A 27,342-nucleotide genomic window follows, 5' to 3' on the forward strand; every position below is an offset into this window, starting at 1 on the left:
ACAGGCCTTTCCTTGCTCAGGCAGCGCTGGCAAACCGGCCCGTCGGTTTTGAGGCGCTCAGAGGGAACCGGACGGCCCGCACCGGAAACCTAGTGGTTTCCGGTGCGGGCATCGCTACTTATTTTTGAGGGCCAGCACTTATTTTTCTGCCTCAAGCATTTATTGCAAGCAAAAGACACATGGAAAAGAGGGAGGAAGAGAAAAACGAAAAAGCGTCACAAAGGGAGAAAGCAGAAAGCTGCAAGAGTGAGCTGAAGAGGCAGGGAGTGACTGTAAATGGATTTAAGAGCCGGGGATTGTTTCAGGATTACCATGCATCAGAATTCAGTGCTCTCACATTTACTTGCAGCAGCCGAGTGTTTCAGAGGAGAGCTTTTGACACTGTCACATATTTATTAACAAATTAAGTATTTAGAGAACAAAACGCGGCATTTCAGCAAGTATTCAGCACAGGCCTTTCCTTGCTCAGGCAGCGCTGGCAAACCGGCCCGTCGGTTTTGAGGCGCTCAGAGGGAACCGGACGGCCTAGCCAATAACGAAGAAGGAAGCTGCTTCAAAGCTGAGAAAGGGGACCAGCTGCCTTTTGAAAAGCCTTCAAGATGATGGAAGGATGCAAGGAGAAGTATGTGCTAGTAGATGACGAGTCTGACACTGAAGAATATGACAAGAGTAAACAGTTGCTGATCAAGTCGTCCGATGGGTGAGCTTTATTTAGAGATAGACGTTTTCCTGAGGTGGCCTGATGGTGCCGTTTAAAGTAAAATAATTGAGTCATTGACGTTGCAAGTGGCCGGGTGTCTGGGGGTGGGGCCGGCGGTTAATGCGAGAAAGGGGAGTGCCCCTACCCCTCCGACTGGCGTGTGTATAGCAAAAAACAATAACCACGGTGCAATGACCACTCAGGCCCTTTGCCCCGTTATCACTGCACCTGCTGCACGTGCACGCTCCTCATTCGAATTGTGAAGCGTGCAGCAACTCAATGCGACAACAGTGTACTTCCGATGCAAAAAAAAACTTAGAAAAATACATTCCTAATCAGGCCCGGCCGAAAGTTTGGCAACGCTTGTGTTTGTCAAAAAGTTAAATGAAGTAAAGATACTGTTCATTGGGTCAGTTCCTAATGTATGAGCAAAGGACGCGCATGGGTGGCTTGCCCGTATTCAACCCGTTCAGCAGTCTCGATTTCATTGTGTTCCGGGATAAGCTGTCTATCTGAACAGTTGTAAGTTTGTTTGAGTTGTATTGCATTTAGTGCTGTCCCTGTACTTCATCGTGGAATGTGATGCCATTGGCCCATTCGCAGTACTTAATTTGAGCTAGTGGTTTCCGGTGCGGGCATCGCTACTTATTTTTGAGGGCCAGCACTTATTTTTCTGCCTCAAGCATTTATTGCAAGCAAAAGACACATGGAAAAGAGGGAGGAAGAGAAAAACGAAAAAGCGTCACAAAGGGAGAAAGCAGAAAGCTGCAAGAGTGAGCTGAAGAGGCAGGGAGTGACTGTAAATGGATTTAAGAGGCCGGGGATTGTTTCAGGATTACCATGCATCAGAATTCAGTGCTCTCACATTTACTTGCAGCAGCCGAGTGTTTCAGAGGAGAGCTTTTGACACTGTCACATATTTATTAACAAATTAAGGCCCTCATTCTGACCCTGGCGGTCTTTGACCGCCAGGGCGGAGGACCGCGGGAGCACCGCCGACAAGCCGGCGGTGCTCCAATGGGGATTCCGACCGCGGCGGTAAAGCCGCGGTCGGACCGGCACCACTGGCGGGGTCCCGCCAGTGTACCGCGGCCCCATTGAATCCTCCGCGGCGGCGCAGCTTGCTGCACCGCCGCGGGGATTCCGACCCCCCCTACCGCCATCCAGATCCCGGCGGTCGGACCGCCGAGATCCGGATGGCGGTAGGGGGGGTCGCGGGGCCCCTGGGGGCCCCTGCAGTGCCCATGCCACTGGCATGGGCATTGCAGGGGCCCCCGTAAGAGGGCCCCTAAATGTATTTCACTGTCTGCTGCGCAGACAGTGAAATACGCGACGGGTGCAACTGCACCCGTCGCACAGCTTCCACTCCGCCGGCTCGATTCCGAGCCGGCTTCATCGTGGAAGCCTCTTTCCCGCTGGGCTGGCTGGCGGTCTGAAGGAGACCGCCCGCCAGCCCAGCGGGAAAGTCAGAATTACCGCCGCGGTCTTTCGACCGCGGAACGGTAACCTGACGGCGGGACTTTGGCGGGCGGCCTCCGCCGCCCGCCAAGGTCAGAATGAGGGCCTAAGTATTGCCCAGTCGTCTCATGAAAGAAAGTGGCTATGGGAGGTACTGCCTCCCCACATGTCACCTAAATATACTTCTCCGTGCTACTAGGCGCCCTTAGAATTACCATGATACGAAGGTGAAGAAAATGACTTAGATAAGTAGGTGGTATAGATTGTTGCACAGGTGACAGTTTAAGGGCCTGAGTGATTACAGGTGGGCTGATAAATTCTGATCCCTGTTCAACAGCTGTTTGCGCAGGATCTCAATTATAAGTGGTGTGACTTTTTCACACACTATAATATTCACACACTTATATTGCGCCAGGTCAAACATGCTGGAATGTTCCAGAGAGAAAAGGATTAGTATTTATCGGGACATGCAGATTTGGTACTATAACTACCAAAATTCATGTGTTATTCCCCATAAAGTCAAAATAGGCAATAGTTATCACAGGCAATAAATTCCAAACACCTCTGTGTCGGATTTCTATTGTGTGTGAGAATCTTTGCATCCAGCATGGGCCTACTCCTCACCAAGCCCTTTAAGGCACGTGCTAACCAGAACCAACTATTATTTCTAGTTTCCCGAAACAATGGCGGTTTTCTATAGAAGACAAGGGCATCCAAAGTAAATGGACCATGATAAACCAGATACATTTGTCAAGGATCATCCTCCGCTCCTTCCTCGAAGATGCATTCAGGGGCAGGACTGCGCAGGACAACGTGGGTGGGGACTGGCCTAAACGGTATTCCCAGGTCATTCTAGTCTTCAGCTGAAAGCAGAGAGTTGGCTGTCAGTCATAGGCATGAGGCAGGGCTCTGGAATGCCACGTGAGATATGAACAGCAAGCACTTAAGTAAATAAAGACATTATGAGAGTGAAGTAGTCTAGGGGGTGAGAGTGACGGATTTTCCATATAGATGAACAGTCAGTGAATGTGGTGCTTGCCCTCAGTTGCTACCAGCGGCCTTGTCGAGATCTGTGCCCCCACATGAGTCTGCATTGCCAACTGAGTCCTGCAGCTTTTTTCAACATACAGCATTCTGGAGGTTCTTCTGGGAATTCCAGCACACGATATATTGGAATAATGATTCCCATGGTTCAGGAAATGTTTGTGCGATGTGGTTACAGCATGGATTCCTTCTCACCAAAGCGGATTTCAGTTATTGAAATAGAAACAACACCTGTTTTAGCACCGTGGTAAAGTCAACGTCCTTAAATTCCTTCGAATTTGAGTCAGGCTATCTGAAAAGTTGAGAGGGGAACTTTCTAATCAAATTTCCATGTTGGGAGGAACTCCTGTTTTCGGTATTACCATATTAGTAATTTGGAAGTGAAGCTTCAATGGAATTGTTCTCTACTCGAAGGTTGGCATCCTAGTGTAAAGGTCTACCCATGCATATTAAGGCAAGGCACTGACAGCTAATGCAGTTTTTGTGGCGTGTAAATATCCATAGAATATCTGGACAACATACTTGTTTGAGGATTAAGCTCCAATTGGTAATATCAGGAATTAAAAATCCCCGGCGCATATTCAATTTGTGCCCGGTACTTGAAGTGTTTTGATTCCCAATTTACAATTTGGGGTCTATAACGGAGAATAATATTTGCAACCGATATTTGTGTCTGTTTTGCACGTGCTATTAGTCAATGTTTGTTACTTGGTGTGAACATTTATCAACGGGAAAACGTTAATAGTGTGTCAGCAAACCACGTGCAAGCACAATGTGCACTATTTTCCGAGTCGCTGCAAATGTTTCATTTTGTGTCAGAAAACGTTTACAAATGGTACCGGAGACCAGCAGAAGGAGGCGAAACCAGTGGGGTAGCTGAAAAAAATGGTTAGGGGGAAGTTTAGAATTTTTGAAGGAGTAAAATAACCCGGGGGGGGGGGAATAAGCAGTAAAGTGAGAGAATCTTCGAAATGCTGAGTCAGGAGTCTTCTAAAAATCCCCAGCTGTTTCAGTGATAATGTGCATGTAGTATTGCGCGTAGATACTAGCTATAGCCCAAATCTACACCGTATTTTACTTCCATGAAAGATTCAAAGTTCAGCTACTCGCCTAGTTCAGTCTCGACAAATAACACCAGGGAGGCTGACCGAGAAGGCGGAGTAAAGAAGAGCAGGCAAACATATATGACTACAGCCGAGTAATGTAAACAACAGGAATATTTGTCACTGCAGAGTTCCGAGCACATGAAATAGATGACAAGAGAGAAGTTACTCATGTAGACGTGTAGTGGCAAGAATGAAGGATGCGAGGCAGCTGCATTGTGTTCAAACCGTTCTTTATTCTTTTCCTGCCACTAACAACAAGGCCCACGAGGAGCCGGCGAGAGCACCGCCGAGTCGCGTCTTCGCGCTCCGCTTTCCTTCTGTGTCTCCCGCCGCCCCCTGACGTCACGACTACCCTCGATGCGGATTGGCCGTGACGTCAGGAGGCTATAAACATTAAGGAAGGACAAACCCTGTCCCCGACGTCTAGTACGTCAACTCACGTACGACATCTCCCCTTTTAACAGAACAAGAACTTATGGAGATTCATCTCATAACAAAATCTTCGAACCTCTTGGGAGCTCGGATATGCCTCATTGGCCTACTAGAAGTATTATACTGGGGTGAACCCACCCCGACGGCGCATGCATCCTCTTGATCAGAACTCATCACGTTGTGATTGTCACTCTTCGCAGGTTCGGTCCTGCTACCATTCTGTCCTTCGACATTCGTCAAGCCGCGCCATGCTTTCTCACATCGCTCTGCACTTCCATGCCCGATTCGCTCTCTCACAGGAGACGTACTCACATACTCCTCATCACTACTGACTACATCCCTGGCTCCACGACCTTGCCACTCATCCTCATCGTCCGTGCTTTTGGTCCCACACGCACGACTACCTCTCATGATGATTTCCTCCTGACCAGCCTTGAGCCTGATGATGTCGTCCTTGTTTCGCCATCCCCTTCCTTCCAAACAGACTGCCCCTCTTGTCACTCCTTGCACCCGTACAGGGGTTTGAAACACAGACTCTCCTTTCATTACCTTGTTAGATTTCTTCACCAATACCCAATCCCCCTTCACTATATTTTTAGTTTTGGCTCTATTCACATTGTCAGCATACCGCTTGTTGCTTTCCTGTTTAGCCATTATTCTTTCTTTGACTCTCAATCTCTCGTCAGATACCCCCTCATTTTCCTCCCTCATGTCATACCACTTATTGAATTTGGGGGTAAGCTCACTCATGCATCTTCTCCCTCTCATCAAGTAGAATGGAGTGTGTCCCGTAACTTCACTGGGCGTGTTGTGAAAAGTGTGTACTTTGTCTGCTAGAAACGCTTTCACATCCATATGGGAGGCGACTGCCTGTTGCACGCCCTCTTTGAGGAACCTATTCATCCGCTCGACCTGCCCATTGCTCTTTGGGCTGTACAGCGGGGTCTTCTCCTGCTTAATCCCTAACCTGGACAGAAAATCCTTCATCTGCCTGGACACTAGCTGGGTGCCATTGTCGGAAACCATGATCTTTGGCTGCCCCTCAATCGCGAAAATTTTCGTCAATGTCTTGATCACTCGTTCAGTGGTAACTTCCCTGACGAACTTGTAGTGAATCCATTTGGAGAAGTAATCCGTGAGGACGATGAGATGTCTACACTCGTCTGGTAGCAGTGTGAATGGGCCCGCGAAATCAATGGCAATCTTGTTCCATGGGCTGGCAGGAATGTCCACCAGTTGCAGCTCCCCTTTTGCCGTCTTCCAATGCTTGTCGGCCCTTAAGCACGGTCCGCACCGATCAATGAAGCTGCAGATGTCGCTGCATATCCCTGGCCACCAGTAGTACTGTTTGAGGAGATTTTTTGTAGCGGTACTGCCCGGGTGACCCTTATGGGCAATCCTGATTAACTTGTCTCTCAAACTTTCCGGAGGTACAAACAGCTCGTGCCTCTTCACAAAGCCGCCCTCAATGGTGAGTTCTGGGCTGACCTGTTGAAAACTCCTGAGTGCTCCGTGCAAGTTCCGGACCGGGGGCCATCGAGACGTCATGTGGTCCATCACCCTTCGAATAGTCGTGTCCTTCTCCTGAGCCGTCAACCACTCTTCCTCCGATATAGATCCCTCGCACATGGCTGTAGCGTCAACCATTGCTACCACGCATTCCGTGTCATCCAGGGAAGCGTCCTCGTCACCCGTGACTGGTATGCGCGATAGGCAATCCGCCCTGCAGTTGAGGCCACCCTTGATGTGTCTGATGTTGAAGTGATATTCTTGCAACTTGGACAGTAAACGTAGGAGCCTCGAGCTGGCTTTGCCATTGCCACGTCCTTTCCCGTCCATCATGTATATCAAGGGTTTGTGGTCAGTGACCAGTTCGAACTCCCTGCCCCACAGATAGTTCCTCAGTTTCTCCACGGCCCAGACGCATGCGAGCGTCTCCCGCTCGATGGTGCTGTAGTGCTTCTCTGCTTCGTTCAATGATCGGGATATGAATGCCACTGTGTTCTCCTTCTTCCCTTGAAATTGGCAAAACACTGCGCCGATGCCCTTGGCACTAGCGTCAACCGTGATTACGTTCCGGAGATCCTTGTTGTAAGGCTGTAATATTGGAGCCGCGGCGATTGCCTGTTTGACGGATTCAAAGGCATCATTTTGTTCCTGCGCCCACGTGTACTTTTCGTTCTTCCGTAGCAGTTTCCTTAGAGGTTCCACGGTGGTCGCGTATCCTTGCATGAACTTGGAATAGTATTCACTGAGTCCCAGGAACGATCGTAAGGCGTCCTTGTCTCCTGGGCAAGGGGCATCTCGTATGGCCCTCACTAAATCATCTTTAGGCGCAATGCCATTTGGAGTAAGCACATGCCCTAGGTATTCTATCTTCCCTTCCATGAACTTGCATTTGTCCTTGGAGACCGTCATCCCCCTTTCTTTTAGCACCTCCAGCACCCTGCCTAGCAGTTCCAGGTGCCCCTCCACATCTTCCGTGTGTATCAAAATGTCGTCCTGGAAGGCTTCAACTCCCTTCATATCGCGGAATAGAAGATCCATCAGCTTTTGGAAGACGCCCGAGGCCGATGCAAGGCCGAACGGAAGACGGACGTATCGGTATGCTCCAAACGGGGTAATAAAGGTGGTCAATTCCTTGGAATCCTCCGTGAGACATACCTGGTGGTATGCGGACTTCAGGTCTATCAGGGTGAAAAATCTCGATCCTGATGTGGGAGCTAATATCTCCTGAATGTTGGGCAGAGGATGGCAATTCACCAGGATATTTCTGTTCAAGGATCGCAGGTCAACACATAACCGAATGTCCCCTGTCCTCTTCTTCTTAGACACCACGATTGCGGACACCCACTCTGATGCACCTGCTTCCTCTATTACTCCTTCCACTTTCAGCCTATCCAGAACAGCTTTCAGCTCGCCCCTTACAGAAAGAGGAATCGTTCTGACCTTGTGCTTAATTGGTATGGCACCCTCTTTCAACCGTATGGCATGCACAAAACCCCTTACACACCCTACCTTGTTTTCGAACACGGAATCAAATTCATCGAGGACCTCAGCTAATCCTTCATGCAAATCCTCAGGCTGCACATAATTGACCCAATCATCTCTCAGAACTATGGGATCTTCTGCCCCAGGGACTAGCACCACACCCAGCTTCGCCAGGTCCTTCCACCCCACAAGGCTCCTCCCTTTTTCAGCTACATATATCTTTGTTCTCACCGTGCGCCCTCGAAAGGTGAGGGAGTCCCAGAAGTACCCCCTCATCACTATGTCATGTTCCCCAAAGGCCTTTGGATTCGCATCCGTCTCATGCAGTCGTACATCCTGCCATTTCAAATCAAATGTCCTATCAGAGATCAGGGTAAGTGGGGAACCGGAATCAGCCGTAAATGGCAATTCAACCGCACCAATCATGACAGAGCCAATGGGCCCCTTCACTCTTCCGTCCTCATCATAAATGGACAACACAATGTCCGCATCTGCATCCATGTCACTCTCGCTCACCGAGCTCACTCTCATGCCCGTACTGTATTTCTTGGCTTTACATACGGCCGCAAAGTGGCCCATCTTCCTGCATTTAGAACAGCTTTTGGACAAGGCAGGGCAAGTCCTGCTGTCCGCTAAGTGGTCCCTTGACCCGCATCTAAAACAAGCGAGCGACCTCCTGCCTCCCCTCTATCACTCGTCGCCCTGTCTGGAGTCTTGGGCGCATGTTTATGCTTGTCCTGCACATAGAACACATTTGAAGCCTGACTAGTGCTCGCCAGTTCCTTAGAAGACATCATGGAGCGTTCCGCTGCCTTTGCAATGGCCATCACTTCTTTCAGTGAAGGATTCCTGCATGCAAGCAACCGTTCCTGCACTTTCTTCGAATAGCAGTAGAACACCACCTGGTCTCTGATGTACGTATCAGTCATCTCCGCAAATTCACAGTCTTGGGCCAAAACTCGTAAGCACGCAATGTACTCTTCGATAGTCTCTCCTTCCTCCTGTTTCCGCAGTGCGAATTTGTGGCGCCCCACCATGATGTTACACTCCTCAGCATACTGCAGCTCAAGTCGCTTAACAGCCTCCTGGTATTCATTTAGAGGAGTAGTAGCTCCAGGGGCATTCATATAAACCGGCAAGCTATCAAAAACCTCCTGGCCTGCCTTCCCCAACAGTCCGAATAACAGCGACTTTTTCCGCTCGGGGCTATACCCCTTACCATCAATGGAGACGATATAGTTCTCAAATGCGCGCAGCCATCCCTTCCATTTCATGCACGGCTTACCAGGAGAGTCCAGGAAGAGAGGAGGCACGCAGATATGACCGGTCTGCGACATGACAGAAAAGCGGGCTCCGCTCCCGGAGAGACCACTAGATATAGGTGCAGCAGCGACTATGGAAGTCTCCTGGGCAGCGCGGGATGATACCCCAAGACGTCGGACAGCCGAGGACCACCAGTATACGGGCCACTTCCTATACGGTGTGCACAAGTGGGCAGGAACCCCGGGGCGCAGGCCTACTTCCTGGTCCTCACGTGGCAGGGATCGTCAGATATCGGTCGCTTGGGGCTCCCCAGCATCAGCTTACCGAGAGCAGTGCATGTGGTCGTCGGCGGGGAGACATCAGCGCGCCCCATTAACATCAGGAACCATCAGGCATGGAGGGCTTCACTCGTGGGCCATGTTAGAAGCTGTGACCCTCGTCGCCATTTGTAGTGGCAAGAATGAAGGATGCGAGGCAGCTGCATTGTGTTCAAACCGTTCTTTATTCTTTTCCTGCCACTAACAACAAGGCCCACGAGGAGCCGGCGAGAGCACCGCCGAGTCGCGTCTTCGCGCTCCGCTTTCCTTCTGTGTCTCCCGCCGCCCCCTGACGTCACGACTACCCTCGATGCGGATTGGCCGTGACGTCAGGAGGCTATAAACATTAAGGAAGGACAAACCCTGTCCCCGACGTCTAGTACGTCAACTCACGTACGACAAGACGTTTATGTTATCTATGTCCCCCAATTCCTCTTCCCATGTTTAGATCAGTAGTGAAGGGGTAGAACTGTCATGAGGGAGTCATACAAATCATGCCCTCACCTGCCCCAGCCATCCCCGCGCAGTGCTGTATGTCCACACAAGAGTACCAGTATGCAGTGTACCTGCCTCCCACCGCACCACCTCTATCAATTTCCCCTCCCCATCCAATTGAAATAAAAAATACTTGGCACCCCGCTACCCTTCCTCATCACCCTCAGTACTACACCCCCCCTCCACTCCCAAATATGCATAAATCATGTTTTTAGGGTGCTTCCATCCTCCCCACCACCCATGACATTTATAGTTCCATCCCTTTCCCAAAATTAAAAGCGTCTTCCCAACCACCCACACCACACACTCGCCTCCCTCCCGTACCAAATATAATACACATACATATTCTGGAGGAGAGGTAACAGCAGTGGAGAAACAACTTTGTTACAACTTTTGTTTTTCCCTCTGCTGCTACACCACAGCCTGACTATTTCGATTCGGGATACTCTGCTCATACTCGAGGCTCTCAATGAGAGACATACATAACATGAAGAGTGGTCTTCCCCAAAGCACTGCTTCAAGACGCCCTTTCAAGTGTGGCATCAGCAAGGGGAGACGTAGCCGGGCCACTTGCGCCAGGGACTCTGCTGAGGACCTTTGCAGGTGGGCGAGTGATTGGCTAATTTCCTGAAACCCTTCAATCAATACTTGTTAATAATCACCTGGTGCTTATTCGGAAATCATACCCTGGGGCTTGCCAGGATAGGACCTCGCCCTTATATAAGATTGAGCAGCAGTGTGTGGTGCGTTTACAGGCAGTGCTTGAAATGGAAAAATAGAAGAGTACCTGCTGGTTTCTGAGAAGTGCCGGTACTCTCCAATTAAAAGTATTGCGTTTTACTTGAGAAGTGCAGGTACTCTCCCTCGCAAAAAAGTGCCGGTACTCTCCAATTAAAAGTATTGCGTTTTACTTGAGAAGTGCAGGTACTCTCCCTCGCAAAATAAAAAAGTGCCGGTACTCAGTACCGGACAGTACCGGCCCATTTAAAGCACTGTTTACAGGGGAACAGGTGCCCACTGACAAATGAGCAGATTAAATCAAGCTCATTTCATCCGGGGTCAGGCTTTGTACTGTTCTCTTTGAAGCCGGTGACGTCTTACTGCAGTATAAACTAGAGCGCTTCCTCATCTTGGCTTTGCTGTCTTTTTTAATATCCATATTGACTGGATTACCAAATAGAGAAGACATACAATCATCATTAAATTGTGACTGAGGGACTAGCGCAGACTCCCATGTCCTGTGCTATAACTGCATAGATGTTTTAACAGCCTTTGAAGAGCCACCTTTAAATGAAGGAAACCCGGTCTAGACTTCCATCTCCTCGCAGGAGCCAGTCAATATATTGACCCGTTCGCCCGTGCCCTGCTCTGCGTTCATACAAAACTCATTGTAGCAAAGAAAACCGAAGCACGGGGCCTCGCATCTGGTCTGAGGTATCGATTCCCAACAAAAAGGCCATTTAAAAAAGAATTGCGACCTGATACCTTCATTTCTTTATGTCAAAAGTGTATTACTTGGAAGGACTTCCGAACCGGCGCTCAATATTTGTAATATATTTTCAATATTTCTGGAAGGTAGGAATTGAAATAAACAGAGCAGCTCGATTTAATTGAATTGGAATTGCTCAGGCAGGCTGTGTGGCAATTGGAAATTTCCAGAGCTTTTACTGGCTTGTATGTATTAGTCACCTGCCATCACCAATGTGCCATAATCCCGGAAGAAATGGCAACTTCAGAAAATATTCCATGAAAAGAAACATAAAGAAAAGCTGCGAACGCAAAGTCGGGGCCCTTCTCGAAAACTGATGGAGTTTAGACAATCACAGCTGAATCAGAGCAAACATTGTGGGTTTGTGTAAGATCAACAGGGTGGAGGTGTGCCGCAGAAGCAAGCCATAAATATGAGATATAAGCTGGAAAAACTCTAAATGTGTGATAAATAGGCACATTATCAATAAACCTAACGAAAATTGCCTGTGTGGAAAATAAACACCACTAAGCCATTAGATATACCCGGAGTTACAATGTGATATTAATGTTATAGCAGTGTATACAGTCAACAAAAACACTGACTCTCAATAGCATCCAATATACTGGTCTTCCGCCTATATGTGGTTCTAAAGAAAGACACGGAGCAGAGGATACTGACTGCAGGAAACAACTGGAAAGCAGACTTTCCAGAGCCATTATCGGGCAGAGATACCTTTCCAAGTTTGTATGTGTAGTGCACAGATCTGCAGTACTGCACAGTTGCAAAGTTCGAAACGTTTCGGGAAAATAAAACTTTTCCCAACCCTTACACGTGCCTTAGGGACATGTTATCTCTGATGCAAATCCCTGACAAAACTTTCCTCACACGTTATGCTTGCGTTGGGGACAGCTTCTTTTTTTGATGAAAATCCCTGCCTACTAATGTTACCAGATAGCGATTTGTGTCAGACCCAATGGGCGATTGTGTGGCAGTGCCCTTGTACCACCCATTAAACAACACCTAGGCACAAAGCAGCACTACGTTGCATTACGCTAGGGCTACTTTCCAGCATAAAGCACGCTTTGCACTGGAAAGTAAGTCCCAGATTTCCACTTTGCACCGTTTTACGTTGCTTTGGTGATGCCAGTCCAGAAAAGTGTTCTGGGTGCTATGTGACTTTTAGCAGCTTTACAACTGGTGTGTTTTACTTTCAAAATTCCATGAGGAATTAAAAAACTGGAATGTTGGGGGCTCCTTTGAAGGCAATGAAGAGGCTGAGGTCCAATAATGGCGGGTATAATCTTTCTGCTCAAACATTCCAATGTTTATCTTTCTGTCACTCCCTTTTTGATTCGGAACACTCTCGTCTTAGCGTGCATATAGCTCGGGTTCAAGGCCTTTAACAACCAGTATAGCCCTCAACAATAGGCTATAAGGCTATAGTGATGGCTGGAAGAGACAGCCAGAGGAAAAATCTGGAATAATTTAGGCACAACGCATTAAAAGGAGAAAAGTTTGTAAGGGTAGGTTAATTTGCCATTTGAGAGGACTGTGGTCAACACTGATGAATATAGAGGGAAGAACAGATATACAGTAGGGAAGGCTGGCTAATGTGTACAATCAGAACCTTAACACTATTCCAAAGAATCTGGGAACCACATAAAAGAAACTAGGAAGCACAAAAAGGGGTGAAACATTGCCATCTCAAATCACTTGCATGCAGAACCTTCATTACGTAACATCTCATGTTATGTTATATGTGATGTGAATAGTGTCCAGTAGCCAGTAGTATGGCTTTGAATTGCTGTCAGTTCTGTGGGTGCTGCCCTTGTCATGCCACTGTTACCATTCCATTCTAGAATCTGAAAGTTCCAGTGATATAATGCTTTTGTAGAATAATGTACAGTAGTGTGAGGTAGGTCAATTAACTGATATAAGAAGCATAATCTCTTGTCCTGTTCAATAGTGGGAGGCAAATTGTAAAGTGTTTGCTTGTAAGTGTAAATTATGGTGATCATAGCAAATGCAGCAAGAGGGCATGACTGACATCTTCTGTAATTCATAGGTCAATAATATGCCCTTTTCTGAGTAGTTAGAGACAATCTGACTAAGGTATTTTTAACTACATGCCAGAAATGTTGTTGTTGTCATTTATTTATTATATCAGAGTATGTGATGTAATCAGGGGCGGCTGCTGGCAGGAAGGGCTGGTGGGGCAGCGGGAGAAAGGGCAAATAATAAAAAGAAAAACACTTGCTGCGCCGCACCACCTCACCTCTGCTGCTCTCGCCGTCTCAGCGCTACTGCTTTCCTCTTCTCGCCACCCAATCCAGATGCTTCTTTCATGCTGTTACACAGCAAGCAGTAAGTGCTGGGATTGGCCTGAGCGGGCTGAAATTCCGCTCAGGGAGGGAGTGGGAACCTGCACTTGGTCTCCACCCAACTGCGAAGCACAGCCAGATGGAGAGTTCTAAGTGCGCATGTCAGTTTGGCCGGCCTCAGATGGCCGGCCAAACCAACAGGAACACTTGAAGTGCACCTAGCACTCCTTTCCCCCACCCCCATGACATGGAGAATGCTGGCCCTACCCCACCCTACCTAAGTGGAAAAATAAAATGATAATAATAATGATTTTATTATCATTTTATTTTTCTGCTTCCCTGCTTCCTCCTTTCAGTCGCCCCTGGATGTACCAAGGCTGTATTGGATGTATTGCATGTGAGCTGCTCTGTCTAATATTATATTTGATATTTCTTTGTGGTTCGTGCTGTTGTGAACCCCACAATAGCCTACTATAGCCAGTCTGGGCTGTTTTGCATGTTTGTGAGGTGATCTGTCTAGAGAATATTGTTGGAAGTTTACATCATGGTACTACTTCTGAGAGTCAACTGGCACAAATCTGTACTGTTTTGCTGTGTTGAATGTAATGGAAAGGGTTTGTGTAATGTGTTCTGTTCAATGGGTTTGTTCAATGGGTTGAAGGTGATTTGAAGGTAGACTTTTCTAAATACCACTACATCACAATGCATTGAGTCCATCAACCAGCTACATTCTTCTATCAATCATAAACTGTGGGTTTGCTTTTGACCCTGTGCAGTGCTCTGCTGCCTTCTTGGCTAGGTTTGTGCTGTTCAAACACCAGATAAATACAAAAGGGGTCTTGATTTGGACTACTGTGAGCACCCTGACAGACAAATATATTGCATATCTAAGCTATATTAGTTGTATGTATCAGGATAATGATAATTTTCTCAAGAGTATTTAATTATGTTTATCTGTGGCATATGTTATCCACTGTTTTGGGACCGACATGACAACAAACTATATAGCACTCCTGTGCTCTGAATGGCATATGTTACTCATTATGTTTAGTGTGTTCTATTGGTTGTTTGTGTGGCCTTTCCTGTCATGATGGGAAGTATAGTTGGGAGTGATGTGCTAACCAGTCAAAAGGTCTACCTGTGCTTTGTCAGGTTGCTAGAGAATGTCTTCCTAATATATTCTGTTTGAAGTTTATCATCCTCTGATGTGACCAAAGTAAAAAAATATTTTCAAACATTTGTAATACTTCCCCTCAAGTAATTTCCATCCCGCGAGGGCAACCACAAGCTAGAACCCACCTTGGCGCTATACTGTTTTGGTGCGTACATCATACTAAGAAAGGCATCCAAACTCTGGCATTGTCTTCCCTAGCAACATGTTTAATTGGGTGAGTATGCAGGACAAGTAGCGTTGTAACTTCAAGGTCAAAACGTTCTTTGTACAGAACGTATGCAAATCTTGGCAATTAATTTCTAGCATTACTGAAGCTAAAGTGCATGTACTTCTTCCTTTAACATGGCAACATTGGTGTATACACAATTGGCATATCAAATTTACTTGTAAGTCCCTTGTAAAGTGGGATACCATATACACAGGGCCTGTAAATTAAATGCTACTAGTGGGCCTGCAGTAGTGATTGTGCCACCCACTTCAGCTGGACTATGCCTTGCATCGTAAAGTGATCTCCAAGGGCTTGTTGGCTTGTCTCCTGTTGCTAGAGACTCAGGGATATCAAAGTCTCTGTCCCTGCTCCTGTGCTTGGTTCAGTGGAAGTGGACCCAGATACTTGCACCAGCAAAATCGATGCATCTCCTGCCTGCTGGAAGCAGCAACTGGTGCATCGACCCAGTTGCGGCAGTAGAACCAGTGCATTTCATTCAGACGCATCTCTTTGCCATCACATCGTCGCCTCATTGGAACCACTGCATCAATGCCACTGCCGAAGGAAGATTGGTGCATCTCTTCACTTGCTGGAGAAACCCAGTGTATCAGTTTCGGAACCAACTCGTCAACATCACATCGGAACCACCACATCACCACCACTCCTGAAGGAAGATCGATGCATTCCTTCATTGTTGTGCAAAACCTGGTGCATGGGAGTTAGAACCGACGCACCGCATCACTTGTGATTCACGTTTGCAACCGAAGCATCGCCAGCACTAAAAGAGGAAAATCAATGTATCTTGTGACTGCGACCAGGATTAAGGTACTTTGATCAGCGGGCCCTGCGTGGGTCCCACAGCCAGCCTGGGCTGCATCATTGGTGGCCTGAACTCTTGACTTTGTTCTGCTCTAGTTCAACCAGATACTCCCATAAGCCCTTATTGTTTCTAAGCTCTATTTTCACACTTATTCTTTACAAATTCACCATCTTGGTGCTTAATTGGATGGAATGGGATATTTTGTGGGAAGAAGTGAATCACACTGTTATAACAGTCGGAGTGAGAAGTGGGGCATTTTACTAAGATTTGTTCAGGACTGGAATAAATAGTACCCAAGTTTACCCTTTAAAAAGTAATTCATGAGCCTTTCACAAGAAAGATACTGCTTGGGGGTGAACACAAAATGCAGACCACACTGTTTGCTGTGAATTGCTGCCTGTGGAGCCTTGCATGGAGTTGATACCTCCTTTGACCTGAGATTTTTCTTCCCACTTGTCCCCAGAAATGGAAGAGCACCAGTCATCTGGTGACGGGGGCCTGTGTCACAGTGAATCTTATTTGTAGGGGTAGCCACTTGTGGATCTTCCATAGCATGCACAAAGTGAGGAAGCAGGCAGAGGAGATGGTGTTGATCTGTGATTTCATGGTGAGCTTGTTGTCAATGATGATTCCGAGGTTTCTGGCATGGTTGGAGGGAGTGGGTGCGGGTCCTAGGTCTGATTACCTCCTAGAGTCATTCCATGTGTTGCTGCTGTTGCCAAAAATCAGTACTTATGCCTTGTCTGTGTTTAAATGCAAGCATTTGTTCTTCATCCAGTCAGCAACGCTTGTCATGCATCTGTGGAAATTGGTTCTGGTGGTGGAGGGGTCGTAGCTTAGTGAGAGGATGAGTTGGGTGTCTTCTGCATAGGAAATTATGTTGAGACTGTGGGATCCGATGATGTTTGCCAGTGGGGTCATATAGTCGTTGAAAAGCATGGAGCTGAGGAATGAGTAGGTCTCCCAATAGTGAAAGATGACTTTGGGAGTATTTCACTACCAGGACATGTAAAACGTGAAAGTACATGTGGGCTCCCTTTTACTTACATGGCACCCTGCCCTATGGGCTACCTAGGGCCTACCTTAGGGGTGACTTATATGTAATAAAAGGGGAGTTTAAGGCTTGGCAAGAGGTTTTAAATGCCAAGTCGAACTGGCAGTGAAACTGCACACACAGGCTCTGCAATGGCAGGCCTGAGACATGGTTAAGAGCTACCAAAGTGGGTGGCACAATCAGTGCTGCAGGACAACTAGTAACATTTAATTGCAGGCCCTGAGTATGTGGTATACGACTTTACAAGGGTCCTATAAGTAAATTAAACATACCAATTGTGTATAAACCAACATTACCATGTGTTAGGGGAGAAGCACACACACTTTAGCACTGGTAAGCAGTGGTAAAGTGCTCAGAGTCCTGAGGCCAACAAAAAGATACAGCAAAACAGAAGGTAAAAAGTCTGTGGGAAGACCACCCTAAGGCGGTCATGTCTAACAATGGAGGATGATAAAAATGACATTTTCACAGGAGGTGAATTTGAGTGAGTTCAGGATGTTGGGTAGTTCACCATGCAAAAGAAGGTTGGGGGTTTTCAACTTGGGTAGTGACGAGGCTTGGTTCTTGTTGTTTAGGTGAAATCTAATTTTGTTTATGATGGTGGTCAAGAAGTGATTGATGACATTCGATTGGTTAACTGGTGGTAACATTGAAGGTCCCAAGGGTGGATGAAGCAGTGCAATCAGGCCTCAAAGTGTGCTGGCTTTTGTTAATTCTTTTGTTAACAGTAGTGTTATAAATACTGACTTTAGATGTGACAATAGAGTGACCACCTTACTCAAGCTCATTACAAACACTGCTTCCAGTTCTGGACTTTTCCTTGATAACCTAATGCATAGGGAGTATTATAGAATTGTTTTGCTTTAAATAAACTAATTGAACTAACACAATTGAAATCAAAGACTTGTAGGAAAATGCTCCGGGCTGGAGGTAGTGTCCACAATGACCTGGAGTGAGGTGTCTGTGGCGATGAGGCATCTAGATGCGATTTGACTAAGTGTTGTGTCCCTACTCTGCACAGTTTATTTGAGGAAACTCTTGTTGTTTAGACCAAAACTACCAAGGGTGAGTCAATGATCTCTTACTAAAGCCAGTAACTCGTGTGTTGGATTGTTCAGGCTTTGAGGGATCTCAGTCACATCAAGAATGTAATCTCTCTCCCCTTTAACCCATTATTTGAATTCTCTCCATAGGCCCTTGGTATCTTGATGTTTGGGATACCATCTGTTTTTCTAGAACTGTCAAACTGTACTGGATTTACAAATTTGCTGCAAAATGGCTATAACTGAAAACTGGTGGTTTATTGATATTGTATCTGAGTAGCCATCTTTTTGCTCTCCATCACTCAATATAAAGTGTCTTGTTAAATCCTGTGGTCCACTGGTTTTGTTTGGGCTATAGAGACCCTTCGAACCTGTGCAGACTGTCTTCAAATTCCTTACATTTAAATATTTTTTCGTGTGTGTGCAATCCAGCCACATAATTTGGCAAATTTAGCTCCTTGAGGGAAAGATCACATTATTTGCAGATTTTTCAAGCTAGGGTGGTTTAGAGACTTAGAGCATTTTGTCTTAGCCTTTCCTGAAAAACAGTAGATAACACTGCCTTCCTTTATTCGTGTCCTACGATTTGAAGACAAGGAAGCATGACACCTTTTAGGTCTCTCCAAGACTGCAAATAGCTACAGTCTTTTTTATGATAATTTGTTTGCTAATTTTTCGGTATTTCCTTTCGTGGAGTAAAGTCTGCTGCATTAAAGATAAGCCTCTGATTCAAATGCACAATCATTTTATCTTTTAAATAAGTGAGTACATCATTGCCTGGCTCAATACGAGCAGTTCCAGTAGGTGGTAGTATCCCCCTGACTGAAACACTTTATGTATGGATTGATATAAAGACAGTACGGGGGAAGGCCCTTCCGTATTTTAATTCTAACGTAGAACTGGCAAGAACTGTACTCCACAAACTATTAACTAACACGTCCTTAAGCCCCAATAAAAAATAAATATGTTTTATAACTTCTGGGGCGTGTTCCGTTTTAAGCATCTGGCTGGAATAATACAACCAGCGGTATATCTTCATTATGCAAGGATTCAGATAAGTATAATTTTAGGATTAGTTACTGGTAATCTTCAGTGCTCTTAGGTCCCTTTCTCATCTCCTCTGATTATTCTATGTCCTCACTCAATGGTAGCTTTTGAAGGTGTAAGACAGGATCACATTGGAGCCTAGTTTCGTTATGACCAGCCTGGGGAGGCGAGGAACTGTGGAGAGGAAGTGAAAGTGAACAAAATAGTTTCTTTTGCTTTGGTCATATGGAGGCTGAGAGAGATGGGCACACTACATGAGATAAGTACTGATTAGTCAGGCATGGTGACTGCGGTGGTATGTGGAAATGAATGCCCTAAAATGCACAACAATTAACATTTTACATCAGGGGCTTGTGCAGGGCAGGGAACAGGAGGCAGAGGTGGAGAGCACGTCACGGGGCAGAAGAGTCTGTAGGCTGGCTGGGAGATTCTGTGCTTCCCTTGTACATTTTAAGTGTTTAGGAGCAAGCCAGAGGTTAGGGACCAGCTGTAGTTGTAGCCTGAGCCTCATGTCATTTTACCTGTCAGAGTTTACGGCTAGTAATACCGGCCGAGTGTTCCGTACCACAGCAATCTAGGTTTGGGCACACCGGGCCAGTTGTAATTGGATGTAGCAGTATGCCAACTGGTCATAGCACTCTGCACAATGTGCAGTCAGGGATTTAGAAAGGTAAATCATCTTAGATAAGTGTTACTTGGGTATGCCACCCTAATATTGACTCCAGAATCTTGTGCTTCCAGAATATAGTGAACAAAATGTCAAGGACCAAAATAATCATGAAGTTAGGTATTTATAAGTAAGTATAGGTTTACTTAACTTCACATGAATTTACCTTGACATTATATCTAGCTTCAGGGTACAAAGATGTGGAACGGAAATAGTAGATCTATGCTTGCCCACACACGTTTAGCTTCTCAATATTTTGGGCACAATATTTTGGACGCATTATATTTCTGCAGTTGGTATTTTGACATAAACTGATGCATGCTAGTTCCATTCAATTCCTGTTCAAGCCAGAATTGTGCAATCACAATACCATCCACCAAAAAAAGGCAAATAGTTTAAATGATTATTCGATTCATAAGCAGATGTATTGCACATAGCAGATGTCTGTTGACTTTTAATGTGTTTTTCATGTGTGAACTTGTGAAACTGTCCGCTAGTGTATGGTGTGCTGATCTAATAGTGTGGAATTTCTGCATTTATCTTTTATAGGAGTTTTGCCCACACAGTCGAATTGTTGTCTCATCGTTCATTCTGAGATAAGTTCATCAAAGGGAGCACTTATCATGCATCCTGAGATGGATACTGATGTGGGTACCCGATATTATACTTCTGGTTCTACCAGTGTGTCTGGCAAGTCCAAGATCTGACAGCATTGAATATTAGTATCCACCTCTTTGGACTGATAGTGGTCTAGAGCCACTTAAAGACCATTCAATCAGGAATGGCATCAGACTATAAAAGAGCATACTGAGTTAATTTACACTCAGAAAAGGTTTGTGAGGGTTTTGTGCAACTTTGGGTGTAATCCTTATGGAGCTCCTTTGTTTGGATCACTAGAAACTATAGCAAACCACACTAATGTAATTTAGAGTCACGCAGATTTTGGGCTTCATTACGACCCTGGAGGTCTTGAGACCACCAGAGTCGTGGTCTGACCACCACCAGAGCGGTGCTCCGACTGCTTTGGCGGTGGTCTGACTGTCACATTACAACTGTGGTGGTTGCGCCACTGTCAGACCGCCAGCACTGCCAGTTTTCCTCCACAGGAGGGACTGGCGGTGCTGGTGGCCCTAATCTACGAGGGCAGCGCTGCAAGCAGCGCTGCCCTGTAGATTACGACTCCCCTCTCTGCTAGCTTTTATATGGCAGTAGTACCACCATGTAAAGGCTGGCGGAGATTGGGTGCAAGGGGCCCCAGGGGGACCCCTGCTCTGCACCTGCTCTTGGCATGGGCAGTGCAGGAGCCCCCATGGCCAGCCCCATCGTGCTGTTCACTGTCTGCTTTGCAGTTAGTGAACAGCGCGATGGGTGCTGGTGCACCCTACGCTCTGCAGCATTGCCGCTGGCTCAATTATGAGCCGGGGTCAATGTTGGAGGCAGTTTCAGGCTGGGGCAGTGGGCAAATAAAACATTTCCGCCTGCTGACCCAGTGGGAAACTCCCAATGGGGCCCCCGCAGAAGGCAGCTGCACTGGTGCCAACCTGACCACGGGAGTTTGGCGGACAGCCTTTTCCATCTGCCACACTCATAATGACTCTCTTTGTCTGGAAATTGTGTGGTTTTTGGGTGTAATCTTGGCAGGATTCAGATTCAACACTTTCATGTGGTTAGGGGTCAGTTTTACGGTAACATCCCTACTAATTAAATGAGGTAAGGACCTGCACACATTTAAGGGTATCCACCGTTTTACTCAATGGGTTACTTTTTGTTTAGATCCCTAGATTTTACACCAGAACATATTGAGGTAATGTAGATTCACAAACCTTGCAAGAGTTTTGTGCAGTATTGAGTGCAATCTTAGGTCAAGTGTTAGATATATGAAAGCTTCCGTGGCCGTTCTAGGGAACATCCCGTGAATGGTGTCATAGTACATTTGAAATACCAAGCAGACAGCATCAAACAAGCCAATAATCTATTCTGTCCATTGTTAGTGATTTTAATGGTGCAGGACCGGGAAAAGAAAATTGCTTGTTTTCGCTACACTAGATGATCCCTTTAATGTGTAAGTCTCAAATAATGAAGGGAATGTTGTGTTTTTCCCAGCAGGTTGGTTTTGGTGTGTATCCCTCTATGCCTGATTTTACGAGTAGACAAAGGATCTATTTTTTTTTATCTTGGTTGAGATCAAGACTTAATCACTCTTAAGTGCTGGGAAATGGAATGAAGTTGAAGCAAAATGTTAGAAACTAAAAAGACAACAATCTCAAAGTTCTGAAGAAATTAGAAAATGAATACAGATGTTTAACCACATTTAATTAAGTCTGGGAGTGTCATAGCAGTACAAAGAGAGAAATATAAGCTAATCATGTAAAAAGGTGGCCTTCTGATGCCATATGTACTGCAGTTGACTGGCTGAAATTGTTTTGGCAACGGCAAAGCAGGTAGAGGCAATGTAACAGGAAAACTGGTATACCACACTCTAAATGAAGCAGAGAATGCCAGAGGTGGACAGATTGCACATCTGACAATTTTTGGCAGATGCCCTCTTACACCTAACCTCTAAATGGCCCCTTAGGTTAATGAAGGCACGTTACAAAATTTGGCACATGATTTTTCTTAGTACTAGAGCAGTTGGGGCCAGACTGCAGATCCTATTGTAATTCTGGAACAGTTCCGAAATGTATTAAATTGATTAATAGATTCTTGATTTCTCAAGCGTTAGGATGAGATGACATTTCCTCATTCCCTCACAAGCCAAAAGTCTGGTAAATTACAGCAGTTACCACTCTGCATGGTTCCCATGCCCTTAGGTTAGTGAAATAAATTGGTTTTACCACTCCAACAAAGGGAGAGAGAAATCCAACTGTGCCTGAGGCCGCACCCCCATTCGCCACCCCTCCCGCCTCCCAGCTGCTCCTCCCTCCCACCTCCGCTTCTTAATGGCGGCCTCTGCGCACCAGAGTCAAGCACATCTGCGCCTGGACCGCGCCCAGCCCCTGTCCCCCTGCCCCTCGCACCTCCCACGCCGCCAGACGCCACTACACCACTTCGGAAATCCTCACGCTCAACCCTGGTTGCCCAACCACCTGCATCCAGGCCTCCCCTAGGCACACCCACGGACCTTTTTCTTGCCGCTCGTGCCACTTTATTTGCGCTCAAGCCACCAAGCATCACAACAACGCCACCCAGCCACCACCTAAGCTGCATCCTCCTCAACACCCTCTCTGTCAACAAGCACGCCATCGAACTCTGGGACCTGCTCACATCTACCTCCCCTGACATTGCTTTCCTCACCGAGACCTGGATGAACCCCTCATCGGAACCGGACATTGCCATAGCTATCCCTGAGGGCTACAAGGTCACCCAAAGAGACTGTAACAACAAACCAGGAGTAGGAATCACCATTGTCCAAAGAAGCTCCATCAGGATCGCAACCGACACCCACGGTGCCCTAGTTACCACAGAAAAACCTGCATTCCAAGATATACGTTAATGCCAACACCATCTTGAGAGGAACCCTCATCTACAGACCCCTGGGCCCCCGCCCACAATTCGGCGATGCCATCGCCAGCACCATCAGCACCCATGCCCTCGACTCCACAGACAACATGCTCCTCAGCGACCTGAACTTCCACCTGGAGAACACCAGCAACTGCAACTCCTCAGCTCTAATGGACAGCCTGGCCAACCTTGGCCTCAAGCAACTGGTCACCTCACCCGCCCACTCAGCCGGTCACACACTCAATGCCATCTTCTCCTCCAGCAACCACGTCAACTTCACTCACACCACCGAACTCCGTTGGACCGACCACCATTGTGTTAATTTTTTCTTCCATAAACCCACCACCCATCACAACAGCATCGGATCCCTCACGGCAAGTGTAACAAGATTTCCAAGGACCAATTGATCTCCAACCTCGCTCACGCCCTACCACCCAAAACCAACGACCCCAACACTGCCGCCCTCAACCTCAAACTATGGCTCGACAACTGTGCCAACACCCTTGCCCCACTCAAGAAAACCACCAACAACCACGCCAACAAGAAAGCTCCCTGGTTCACCATACACCTGCAGGCATCCAAATGTGAATGCCGGAAAGCCGAGAAGATCTTGCGACAAGAACATTCAGAAAACAACCACGCCGCCCTCAAATCAGCCATACGCAAACATCACCAGCTCATCCAAGCCACCAAAAGATCTTTTTACGAAGAGCGAATTGACGACAACGCACACAATAGCAAGGAGCTCTTCAGCATCATCAAGGAACTCACCAACCCCAAGATCTGCTCCGCCAACCCACCCCACTCACAAGACCTCTGCGACTCCCTCGCCACCTTCTTTCACAGCAAGATCATTGACATTCATGGAAGCTTCACACCACCACCCCCCCACCTCCACCACGGCCAAGGTCGATGCCAGAGCACCCTGCCACACCAACGCCCTGAACGCCTAGACCCCCACCGACGACGAGGAAACCACCAAGACCATGAGCACCATCCACTCCAGATCTCCCGCTGACCCCTGCCCTCACCACATCTTCAATAAAGCCAGCCATATCATCGCTCCTCAGCTCCGGACCATCATCAACATCTCCTTCGAGACCGCCATCTTCCCAGAGAGCTGGAAACATGCCCAAGTCAACGCCCTGCTCAAAAAATCCAATGCCAACCCAGAAGACATCAAAAACTACTGACACATCTCCCTTCTCCCATACCCCGTGAAGTTCATCGAGAAGATAGTCAACAACCAGCTATCCCGCTTCCTGGAGGACAACAGGCTTCTCGATGTCTCCCAGTCAGGTTTCCGCAAGAACCACAGCACCGTGACCGCCCTTATTGCCTGCAACGAAGACATCAGGAGCAGACTCGACAGAGGAGAAACCATCGCCCTCATCCTCCTTGACCGTTCTGCAGCCTTCGACACCGTCTGCCACCACACCCTTCGCACATGCCTCTCTGATGCCGGAATTCATCACAGAGCCCTGGACTGGCTCACCTCCTTCCTCTCTGGAAGAACCCAGAGAGTCCGCCTTCCCCCGTTCCTGTCCAAGGCCACCAAGACCATATGTGGAGTTCCCCAGGGATCCTCACTCAGCCCCACCCTCTTCAATGTCTACATGGCTCCGCTCACCAACATCATCCGATCCCACGGCCTCAACATCCTCTCCTACGCAGACGACACACAACTCATCCTCTCTCTCACAAAGGACCCCGCAAACGCTAAGATCAACCTCCACACCGGACTCCACGCCATTGCCAACTGAATGAAGGAAAGCCGCCTCAAGTTAAACTCAGAGAAAACTGACTTCATCATCTTCGGACCAACAGATCAGCATGGGACGACTCCTGGTGGCCTGCCACCCTGGGGTCGGCACCAAAGCCCACCACCCACGTACGCAACCTCGGCTTCATACTGAACTCTTCTCTCTCCATGACCCAGCAGGTCAACGCCATCACATCCTCATGCTACAACACCCTTCGCATGCTCCGCAAGACCTTCAGATGGATCCCTGTGGAAACCAGAAGAACAGTTACACACGCCCTCGTCAGCAGTAGACTGGACTATAGCAACGCCCTCTATGCAGGAATAACAGCCAAGCTCCAGAAGAAACTCCAGCACATCCAGAACGCCTCTGCACGACTCATCCTCAACCTCCCTCGCCACAAACACATCTCAGCCCACTTCAGAGATCTCCAGTGGCTCCCCGTCAACAAAAGGATCATCTTCAAGCTCCTGATCCACGCTCACAAAGCTCTCCACGACACCGGACCGGCCTACTTCAACTAGCGTCTCAACTTCCACATCCCTACACGCCAACTCCGCTCCGCCAACCTTGCCCTTGCTACCGTTCCCCGCATTTACCGCAGCACATCTTGCGGTAGATCCTTCTCCCACCTTGCTGCCAAAAACCTGGAACTCCCTCCCCGTCAACCTATGTCTGACCCAGGACCTCCTGACCTTCAGGAAGCACCTCAAGACCTGGCTCTTCAAGCAGTAGCACCCCCCCCCCCAATGCTCCCCCCAATCGCCTTGACACCCTGCCGGGTGAGTAGCACGCTTAACAAATCACTAATTGATTGATTGATTGATTGATTGAATCATAGTAAAAGTAGATGAATCCCAAAAGGAATGTTCTGTCCCTCATGGAATCTTCATAAATCTAAAGCTCTTCAGTGTTTAAGGAGAGGTGGTTGTATGCAGGAAAAGCAAATTGTGCATTATCACTACAAAGGATAGATGTCTATTATTGATTGGTCTGTTTTCTTCGTTTTAAAGAGTAACCAGTGTGATTCTCACTGAAATGGACAACACTCCAGCTTTACATATTAATTTGATAAATGACTTTACAAAGCATAACATACCACAAAATATATGTCAAGGCTTTGTGCTCATACCACACAGTAAATCTGTATCTCACAGATATATGTCGGTCTTTGGCTGAATGGGTTGAAGGATTACCCCCCGCACCACAGGGGCTGCAGCATCCTACATTATGCCCCCTCTCAGTGAACATCTATGTTCCGGTCTCTTACAATGAACTATCTACCAATGAAAATCTGCCATAACTCTGATTTAGTGGCAGAACATTCTTGATGTTTTTGCTCAGCAGAGGCTGGTTGCAGGGCCTGCAGCCAAGCCCTTATAACCACCCAAACCTGCGCTGCCCACTACCTTTGGCCGTGCTCGGCAGGGGTTGGCCACAGGGCCTGTCTCGTCAGTGTATCTGTGAGTGGGTACGTGAGTGTCGTGGGGGTCTGAAAGTGGGTGTGTGCGTCTATGAGTGGGTCTGAGTGGGTACATGAGTATCTGAGTGTGTGTGTGAATGGGCGCATGAGTCTCTGGGTGCATGTATGACTGAATGAATTTGTGCAAGAATGAGTCTGTGATTTTGTTTAACATTTTTTCACCATGCGGGGTATTCGCGAATAATTCACGAATATTCTCAAATAATTTGCGAATATCACGCATGATGAAAAAAAACATTTTAAACCCGAAATTTGACCCTCAAACACCCCTATCTCACACCCCTGGGGTCAGGGTACCTCCACCCTGACCCATTATGCTACTTTTCATTTTGTTTTTTAACCCCGGGGACCATGTTCCGAGACATTAAAATGGCAGCTGGAACTTCCTGTTCAGGTTGCGGCCAGCCAATTAAATCTCTTCTATTCATTCAAGCATTTATGAATATTTGTGAACTATTCGTGCCTCTAGATGTCTATATATATATATTTTTTTAACTATCTCAAAAACTACTGAACAGATTTACACCAAACAAGAAAAAGGCTTCCTTCTGGCCTTCTGAACCACAAACTACCTTTCTGGCAAATTTGGTGTAATTCCATTCAGCAGTTCAGGCACTGGTCATGTTCAAAATCCCAATGGGAATTAATATGGAAAATGCTACTTTTTTTACCTCTCCTGTTTCTCGGCCCCCGCTTGACAGATCACCCCGAAACTTCAAATGCATAACAAAATCAGCGTCCTTGTCTCAGCTTTTCAATGAAAAGTATTTTCTAAAGACAACTGAAATGTAGTGAATTTTCGAGTAAATTGTAATAACCACAAATTCAACATTTTGCCTATCAGTATTATCCTAAGTATTCTTCCAACAGCCCTGTGTTTTAAAGCCAGAGCATGTAACTAAATAGTTCGCACTGTATTCAACATTACAAGGCTTAAACTCTTTGGTTAAAGCCCTAATAGAGGCAGTTCAGACTTTTTTATTA

The 27,342-nt window shown here is 47.0% G+C and overlaps 1 protein-coding gene across 2 annotated transcripts in view; it reads left to right on the forward strand.

The window, feature by feature from the left end:
* The first annotated feature begins 423 nt into the window (after nt 1-423).
* LOC138301712 (uncharacterized) overlaps nt 424-27,342 on the forward strand; it is a 326,933-nt gene continuing 300,014 nt past the window's right edge. The window contains exon 1 of one of the 2 annotated variants that reach the window (XM_069242229.1): nt 424-622. In XM_069242229.1, the coding sequence (XP_069098330.1) occupies nt 600-622 (23 nt within the window). In that variant the 5' untranslated portion in view covers nt 424-599. Of the gene's footprint in view, nt 701-27,342 lie in introns of both variants that reach the window. The other variant, XM_069242227.1, reaches the window with a different exon arrangement.

The sequence above is a fragment of the Pleurodeles waltl genome, chromosome 1_2 (assembly GCF_031143425.1).
Source record: "Pleurodeles waltl isolate 20211129_DDA chromosome 1_2, aPleWal1.hap1.20221129, whole genome shotgun sequence".
NCBI lineage: Eukaryota > Metazoa > Chordata > Amphibia > Caudata > Salamandridae > Pleurodeles > Pleurodeles waltl.